This window comes from Culex quinquefasciatus, chromosome 1 (assembly GCF_015732765.1).
Source record: "Culex quinquefasciatus strain JHB chromosome 1, VPISU_Cqui_1.0_pri_paternal, whole genome shotgun sequence".
NCBI classification, from domain to species: domain Eukaryota; kingdom Metazoa; phylum Arthropoda; class Insecta; order Diptera; family Culicidae; genus Culex; species Culex quinquefasciatus.
Window position 1 is genome coordinate 110757290 of NC_051861.1, and position 9349 is coordinate 110766638.

Genomic DNA, 9349 nt, shown 5'->3' on the forward strand with positions numbered 1-9349 from the left:
ACAATATATACGCAATTCTGTTACACTTGCAAATGTATGAAAAGACTATTAATAATAAAAAATCAACTATTGAAAAACATGAAAAGTCATAAAAATGGACGTATATCATTTCAATACCATACAAAAACCCAAATTTGTATGAAAAAACATTTAAAAAGCAAAAAAAAAATTGGCCGCCTGTTTGTATGGAGATGGCCCATAGTGCATCGTCACCCTGACGTCGGGAGGCTCAGGTGGGCCGGCGACACAGCGCGCGACAGGATGGCGGCACAGGCCGAAGAGCAGGGGCACAGCGTGCACGATGAGGAAATCAGATCGAGGCGGACCTAAGAAAGATCTGCAACCTAGGAGACTGGTGAGCAACATGGAACAACCTTCTTGATACAGCACGGGCATAAGTTTCTTCTAAAGTCGTACGCAAAGTCACTCCAAGACTCGCCGAAAAAGCAAAGCAAGCAATTTGACAATCGCGCCTCACTTATCTCTACCTCCAAAATGATGATAACCATATCTGGAACCGGTTAGTCGCCACCAAAACTCTGCTGACTAAAGATGCTAAAGGTTAGTCGCTTTCTCCCGAATAACAGAACACCGCTCAAAGTCCGCCCACCCAACAGAACACCGTCTGCCTGGTAACCGGAGGTGCCTCCGGCCTCGGTCGCGCCACCGTCGAGCACTTTCTACGCGCCGGCTCGAAGGTAATCCTCGCCGATCTACCCACCTCCGCCGGAGCAGAACTAGCGAAATCCCTCGCCTCCGACAACGTCGCGTTCGTCCCGGTTGACGTCACCTCCGAGCGGGATGTCTCGCGAGCTCTGGAACAAGTGGTCGCCCGCTTCGGTCGGCTGGACGTGGCCGTCAACTGCGCCGGGATCGCCTTTCCGATGAGAACCTACGACTACCGGCAGGGTAAGGCGCACAGTTTGGGCCTGTTTCAACGAGCGTTGCTCGTCAATACGGTCGGGACGTTCAACGTGGCCCGGTTGGCGGCCGGTGTGATGGGGCGGAACGAGCCGGACGGGGACGGGCAGCGCGGGGTCATCGTGAACACGGCCTCGGTGCTGGCGTTTGACGGTCAGGCTGGATTTGCGGCGTACGCCGCGTCCAAGGCGGCGATCGTCGGGATGACGCTGCCGATGGCGCGGGATTTGAGCGGAGTTGGGATCCGGGTGGTGACGGTGGCGCCCGGGTTGTTTGAAACGCAGATGACGCGGGAGCTGCCGGAGCGGGCGGTCCGGGTGATGGTGGGAACGATCCCGTTTCCGAAGAGGCAGGGACAGCCGGACGAGTTTGGGAAGTTGGTGGAAGCGATCGTGGCGAATCCGATGCTGAACGGGGAGGTCATCCGGCTGGATGCGGCCGCTAGGTTTAATATGTGAGGGGTTTCGGAGCAATGAGATGTGTTTTGGGTATTTGAGGAGAATAAAGGTTTTATTGACCATGATCACTTGTAACCCAGCATTATTTCGGCGTAACCTCGGGCCAGCGTTTCGGAGCGACCGGTGGTGCCGATGTTCATCAGCTTGTGGCAGTAGCGGTTGGTGTAGTACGGGTAGACGACCCGCAGGTGGTACATCATGCCCAGGCTGAAGGCGTACGCTAGCAGGACTACCGGAAGTCGATCGATGATTCGTGCGATCGCAGGTTTCGGGAGATCGGAACGCATGTAGACCAACCAGTAAACCTCCATGAGTTCGGTTATTGGGTAGGTGAACAGGAGGTAGTTTGGGAAGAAGTAGTACGAGGTTCCGGCGAAGAAACCAGCGATCGACGATCGAGTTATGGAGCTGACGTTGGTTGGAAGGCAGCAGTTGAAGATCTCAAACAGGGCTTTGTAGCCGGTGAAGAACCCGATCAAGCCGTAGTCGAAACGTGATGCAATGGCTCGTAGGAAGCTGACGGGACTGCTGAACAGCATGGTGATCCTCGGTAAAACGTTCTTGATCAGACAGATCGCCAATCCGAAGTAGAACGATCGCTTGACCTGGATTAAGATATGCTGCCAGCATGGTTTCGTTGGATGGTGAGAACAATAGCGAGTTTTGCAATTTTCTATGTTATTGTTTGGAGTGACGCTTTCCTTGTAGACGTTTGCAAACCAGACCCGATCAATCTGCAAGTACTGTAGAGCTCCCATCATGGCGGCACTGAAGACACCAAACATGATCGTACCGATCAGTCGCGAGGTTCGCAACGTTTCAGCCGTTCTACCACGAACCCTTCTGATCAAGAACTCGACGTACATGTTCAGCAGTCCAACTCCCTGGGCTCGTACGATCGGCCGCGGCAGGAACATGCACGTGCAAGCACCCAAAAACGAAGGAATGAACACGAAGAACGGGGCCGAGAAGCGACCCAGAAGGTTGCTGAAATGGTCATATCTTGAGCAACCACTATGAATATCTAAAACGCGCAACTCACTAGAACCCGCAGAAGAAGTGAAAGCTACCGGCGGTCATCGGCAGCCCGGCGACGATGCAACGCGCGTATTGCGCCACAAAGTTCATCCACACGCGCGGGTCGTCCCACTGGTTCATGCGGAACAGCAGCGCGGTCTACACACCAAAAAAGAAACAGGTCATGCTCGATGACCCTTTTGCTAGGTCATTCTTGCACTTACCACCGCACCGGGAAGGTAGTGTCGCATGGCGCCGATCAAGCCCTGCCAGAGGTACACCTGACCGGCCTGCCAGCAGGTGTGGCCCGGATGGAGCATGTCCCGGCAGGTTTTGTCCCGCGTGGCCGCGTAAAAGTGCTTGCTCAGGGTGCCCATCGCGCGGGAATGAACGTTGTTGATGGCGGCTACGCGGTCTGAACTGGACTGATGGTGAGGTTACCGGCTCGCCGCGAGTTATGACCGAATTTATGACGGAATATTAATCGGTGGCACGGTGACGACTCGGCCCGGTTGCACTGTACTTGCAGTGGGGAAAGAGCTGTTTGCAACTAGTTGGGTGGTAGCCTACTCGGAACAGGAATAAAAGGGAAAGCCGATCTAAATTTAGTCCAAACCTTAATCGTGAATTTGGTCAAACTTTTTTCTCTGTTTGAAAAAAACTAACAATTTTCCTCTGTTTCTCAATAGTCACCTTTTTAACGGAATCGACGTTAACACCTTATATATAATGTGGCCCTCTTAAACCTTGTGGTTTCGCCAACGGATCCACAGGCTTGTATCGTTCTTTTTGCGTTTTAAGTTTTCACAAAAAAATACGAGGAGATCTCTTTTCTGAACTGTGTATTAAAATTTCACTAATATTTAAAATGATTTTGAACGAAATAAATGTAGGGAAACAGAAAGAATTTGTTTTCAGTCAATTGCACTTCTATTTTCACTAAACATTTCAAAAAAAATAGAAAAGGGAGCGGCCGTGGCTGACTGGTCACGGTGTTCGCTTTGTAAGCGAATGGTCCTGGGTTCGATTCCCATCTGCTCCCAACGAGAAAGTATAGGAAACATAAATCTTGAAACTCTGAACATGAACGAAAAATCAAAGTCGCTCGAGTCGGGGTTCGATCCCCCGTCCTTTGGATTGGTAAGCAAAAATGCTAACCACTAGGCCATCGCGACTTGGTGAGTTATAACTGGAATTAGGAATACTGTTGCTATCAACTATATACGCGCTGGGTCCTTGTCCATTTGACAAGGGTTCGGAAGTTCTAAATAACGTTTGAACCCGATAGGTGCAAACGTTCTTCAGGGCGGGGCTTGTCGATAAAGCTGAAGTACCTCGCGCTCGGCTAGCCAGCGTAGAAATGGGTCACCGAAGCTCGGCAGAGCTACCACCTTCCAAATGCCTATGCGAATTATTTGCATGTATAAAATGTAGATCTAAAAAAACATGGAAACAATTCAATTTGTAAGAAGCGGCCGCGTGGTCCCGTTTGGTTGGTTGCACACACACACACATTTCAAAAATTTTAGAAAAAATATTCTCTTTGTCCATGTAAGCAAGATCATCTAAAAATATCAAATACAAAGCATTTATTTTTATTTTGAGCATGAGCATGAGAGATCACCCATGGTTGCCCCTCCGTTGCTGAACAGAACCGTAATATCCTTTCAGCACTACTGATTATAGGCTTCGACGATCTAGTGGTGTTTCCCTTATCAACAGCATGTATGAATGCGCTGAAAAGATAAAACACCATGATTGCTAAAGCTAGATCAGTTGCGAATAGGTAACAGTCATTGGCCACCAACGGCGCCCGCCATGTCAGTTTGTAGACCTCGATTTTAAGGGACGGGAATGTTAGTTAGCGCAGGTTGCTACTAGGGCAGCTGATTTACTCTGTGCTTACACCCCACGAGCGCCAGGAACCTGAAAACTTGTTAGTAGGATAGGGTGTTTGGTCAGGATTCATCATAGAAGATGATGATGCGACCCAAAATCATAGTGTTTGTTGAACGGTATTTTGTATTATTCTCAAGGCAAGCAATCGGAGGCTGCGGATGAGACATTTCCCGTTTATCTGTTGTTAAATTTTAAATGAAATGGTCTAGTCTTAGACAGCCGGCTGTGGAAAGATAGAACCAAAATCATTTGTAATTAAAACTGAAGGGTTAAACAGTGTAATTTTTAACTTGAGATGATTTCACGAGTTTTGAATGATTGATGTTTAGTGAGGTACTGATTAACTTTGCGAACGACGAGTTACGATGTATCGAGATGAAATGGTATGATAGGGTTTTGTTGTTGTTGCACATCGACAACGGACGCGAAAAATTTACCGACCCGACGAAAAGGCATCGCAAATCGAACTGACTGTCATCGGGACAGTCAAAGCCAGCCGCACCTTCACACGCACACACGCACGCGAAAAAAAACGAAAAACACACTGCGACGGACGCGAAAAATTTTGCGACCCAACGAAAAGGCATCGCAAATCGAACTGGCTAACTGTCATCGGGACAGTCAAAGCCAGCCGCACCTTCACACGCACACACGCACGCGAAAAAAAAAAACGAAAAACACACTGCGAAGGACGCGAAAAATTTTGCGACCCAACGAAAAGGCATCGCAAATCGAACTGGCTAACTGTCATCGGGACAGCCAAAGCCAGCCGCACCTTCACACGCACACACGCACGCGAAAAAAAACGAAAAACACACTGCGACGGACGCGAAAAATTTTGCGACCCAACGAAAAGGCATCGCAAATCGAACTGGCTAACTGTCATCGGGACAGCCAAAGCCAGCCGCACCTTCACACGCACACACGCACGCGAAAAAAAACGAAAAACACACTGCGACGGACGCGAAAAATTTTGCGACCCAACGAAAAGGCATCGCAAATCGAACTCACAAAGCATTTATTTTTATTTTTAGCAAAAAGTATCAATAATTTTTTAAAGTTACTGCATTTGTGAAAAATACAAAATATCAATAAAACTTCAAAAAAATCCCAAAGTGTTTCAGAAAACAAAAACATTTGATAAATTTGCATAAATCTAACTGCAACCTTACTTTCCTCATTTTTGATAAGTTGGCAACCACCGCACTCTGTTCGCCCCTACGACGCTCAAGCCCACTGGGCACACGCGGGCTGCTGCTGTTTGACAGCTGCACTTCCTCTACCAGTCTGTGACAAAGTTTAACGAGATTACACGCTATTTTTCTATTCGCTAAGTTAAACCGCGTGTTTTATTATTCCGGCCTCCCCGAAACCTCTTTAGGTTGTGGGCCCAAGTCGCGTTTTTCGGTCTAACGGAAAAGTGCGCGGAATCGTCGGGCGTCATGACGGACGCAAAACCCGCTCCGGTGCAGGTGCCGATGTTGGACGAGTCCAACTTCAACCCGTGGCGTCTCCGCATGTTATCGTTCCTGGATGAGCACGAGCTCTTGGAATGTGTGCGGTCGGACGTGGGCGGCGTGGCGGAACTGAAGGAGAAAGCGGGAGAAAAGCCGGAGGAAAAGACGGCCCGGATGAAGCTGCTGGAAAAGCGCATCAAGAAGGACCGTCACTGCCGTTCGCAGTTGATGGCGCGGATCAGCGATGCGCAGATGGATCACCTGGAGGAGGACATGTCCCCGAAGGACAACTGGGACAAGCTGCACAACATCCACGCGCGGAAGAGCGTCGCGAGCCGGATGCGGATCCAACGGCAGATCGTGACCATGCGCTACGATGGGGGAAAGCTGCAGCAGCACTTCTTGCAGTTCGAGAAGTTGATCCGGGAGTATCGGTCCGCCGGCGCGAAGCTAGAGGAGATCGACGTGATTTGCCACCTGTTCATCTCGTTGGGATCGGCGTTCTCCGGTGCTGTGACGGCGCTGGAAACCATGTCGCAGGAGGACCTCAAGCTCGATTTCGTCAAGAACCGGCTCTTGGACGAAGAGACGAAGAAGGGCATCGAATCGTCCACCCCGTCCCAGAGCGATGCTGCGTTTCACGGGGCGAAGCCGCAGAAGAAGCAAAAGTGTTTCGGCTGCAACAAGGAGGGCCACCGGGTGGCCGACTGTCCCGAGAAGAAGAAGCCGCAGCAGAGCAAGAGGAAGCAGAAGTCGAAGGCGAACGTGGCGGATTCCGGCAGCAACCGGAAGGAAGTTTGCTTCGTGAGCGAGGCGAACCCCCAGCAGGCGCGGACGCGCTGGTTCATCGATTCCGGTGCGACGGACCATCTAGTGCGGGACAAGGAGCTGTTCTGTGAGCTGCATCGTCTGAAGAAGCCCATCGAGATCGCGGTGGCCAAGGACGGTGAAACGATCCAGGCGGAGCACTCCGGCACGGTGAAGGTGGTTGCTGTCGTGAACGGTAAGAGAGTGAACTGTACGATCAAAGACGCGTTGTACGTGCCGAAGTTGCGCTGCAATTTGTTTTCGGTGCTGCGCGTTGAACAAGCCGGGATGCGCGTCGTGTTCGAAGACGGGAAAGCGACAGTGTACAGTGGTTCCGAAATCGTCGCGTGTGCTACTGTGCAGAACAAGCTGTACGAAATGAACTTTCTGGCTCGGCACGGTACGGAAGATTCTTCGCTGTTGACGTGCAGTCGCGTTCGGAAAGGTTTCGTGCTCTGGCACCGTCGTTTTGGACATTTGAACGAGCAAAGCCTCAAGTGTCTGGTGCAGAAGGAGATGGTATCCGAACTCGACCACAGTACCGCCGGGACTGACGATACCGTCGTGTGTGAATCGTGCGTCGTCGGCAAGCAAACGCGGAAGCCTCACCCACCGCGTGAAGGTCGTCGATCGTCGCGAGTGCTCGAATTGGTACACACCGACGTGTGTGGTCCCGTGTCGCCGGAGGGACTCGACGGAATGAAATATTTTGTGACGTTCATCGACGACTGGACCCATTTCGTGATGGTGTACCTGATTCGCTCCAAGGACGAGGTCATGGAGTGTTTCGAGGAGTACGAGGCCTTGGTGACGGCGAAGTTCGAGCGGCCGATCTCTCGGCTGAAGTGCGACAACGGCGGCGAGTACCGGAACAAGCGCTTCGAGGGGTTCTGCAAGAAAAAGGGGATCCGGATGGAGCCTACTGTCCCCTACACGCCGGAGATGAACCCGTTGAGCGAGCGCATGAACCGGACGCTAGTCGAGAAGGCGCGGGCGATGCTTGCTGATGCTGGCGTCGACAAGAAGTTTTGGGGGGAAGCCATGCTGACGGCGGCCTACCTGACGAACCGAAGCCCGACCGCTGCTCTCGAGATGAAGAAAACGCCGTACGAGTTGTGGGAGTCAAAGAAGCCGGACGTGTCGAACATTCGTGTTTTTGGCAGCGATGTGTTCGTCCACGTCCCGAAGGAGTTGCGCCGAAAGCTGGACGACAAGGCGTGGAAAGGAACGCTCGTCGGGTACTCACACAACGGGTATCGAGTCTGGGACCCCAAGAAACGGACGGTCGTCACGGCGTGCGACGTGGACTTCGTGGAGTCTGTCGCGGTGCAGCAGCAGGTCGCGCAACCCGACTCGCAGTTTGTGCCACTTGAAAGCGATGAAGAAAGCTGCGTCGATGACGCGAGCTGTGCCGACGATGGAGACGAGACTTCGGAAGACGAGTTCAGCAGTGCTGCCGATGAACCCGAAGCTGAGGAAGCTGATGGCAGCGGCCGACCTCAAAGACCGAAGAACCCTCCCGCTTGGCACAAGGATTTCGAGGTTGAGTACGCCAGTTTTGCACTCAACGCGATGAACTTCATCGAGGACATCCCGAGTTCGGTCCCTGAGCTGAAAAAGCGGGACGATTGGCACGAGTGGAGAGCTGCGATGCAAGACGAGATGAACTCCATGAAGCGCAACAACGCCTGGACGCTGGTGAAGTTGCCTGCAGGACGCAAAGCCGTTACCTGCAAGTGGGTGTTCAAGGTGAAGCGGGGCGACGCTGAGAAACCGGACCGGTTCAAGGCGAGACTAGTCGCCAGAGGCTTCACGCAGAAGCCCGGGTTCGACTACACCGAGACCTACTCTCCGGTGGCGAAGTTGGACACGCTGCGGGCGGTGTTGGCGCTGGCCAACGAGAATCGGATGTTCGTACACCAGATGGACGTGAAGACCGCGTTCCTGAACGGTGAGTTAGCTGAAGAGATCTACATGACCCAGCCGGAAGAGTTTCAGCAGGGGAATGGTCTGCAAGCTGAACCGTTCCATCTACGGGTTGAAGCAAGCGTCCCGAGCGTGGAACGACCGATTCCATGGCTTCATCAGCAAACTCGGATTCGTCCGGAGCGCCAACGACATGTGTCTCTACACCCGAGGAGCTGGAGACAAGAAGCTGATCCTGGTACTGTACGTGGACGACATCCTCCTGGCCGGAACGTCGTTGAAAGTGCTGGAAGCGGTCAAGCAGAAGCTAACCGAGGAGTTCGAGATGTACGGTCGGCTGGTTGACGAGGAAGCAGCAGACGGTGTCTCTGTCGTCGACGGAGGCGGAGCTCGCGGCACTCTGCACGGCGGCGTGCCACACTCTGTGGATGATACGCGTGCTGGACGATCTGGGCAAGCCAGTGGACGGTCCCGTACCGATGTTCGAGGACAACCAGTCCACAATCAGGATTGCCGAGGATTCCCGAGACTGCAAGCGCCTGAAGCACGTGGACACCAAGTTCCACTTCCTGCGGGAGCTGGTGCAGCAGAGGACGATCGAGATCGAGTTCGTGCGCTCTGCGGAGCAACAAGCGGACATCATGACCAAGGGTCTACCGGCAGCTGTCTTCAAGGATCTTCGCGCCAAGCTGGGATTGGAGGAGACGTGCTGTGATTGAGCAGGGGTGATAAGTTGGCAACCACCGCACTCTGTTCGCCCCTACGACGCTCAAGCCCACTGGGCACACGCGGGCTGCTGCTGTTTGACAGCTGCACTTCCGCTACCAGTCTGTGACAAAGTTTAACGAGATTACACGCTATTTT

At 52.4% G+C, this 9349-nt stretch overlaps 2 protein-coding genes across 2 annotated transcripts; one reads left to right on the forward strand and one right to left on the reverse strand.

The window, feature by feature from the left end:
- Positions 1-452: 452 nt before the first annotated feature.
- Positions 453-1444, forward strand: LOC6047702 (3-hydroxyacyl-CoA dehydrogenase type-2). Its single transcript, XM_001864690.2, has 2 exons — positions 453-561; positions 618-1444. Exons 1-2 carry the CDS (start codon positions 553-555, stop codon positions 1377-1379), a joined length of 771 nt encoding a protein of 256 aa, XP_001864725.2. The 5' UTR covers positions 453-552; the 3' UTR covers positions 1380-1444.
- On the reverse strand, positions 1445-2773 carry LOC6047701. Its single transcript, XM_001864689.2, has 3 exons — positions 2621-2773; positions 2422-2555; positions 1445-2366 (listed from the first exon to the last, which is right to left on the reverse strand). Exons 1-3 carry the CDS (start codon positions 2771-2773, stop codon positions 1445-1447), a joined length of 1209 nt encoding a protein of 402 aa, XP_001864724.2.
- Between the last annotated feature and the right edge of the window lie 6576 nt (positions 2774-9349).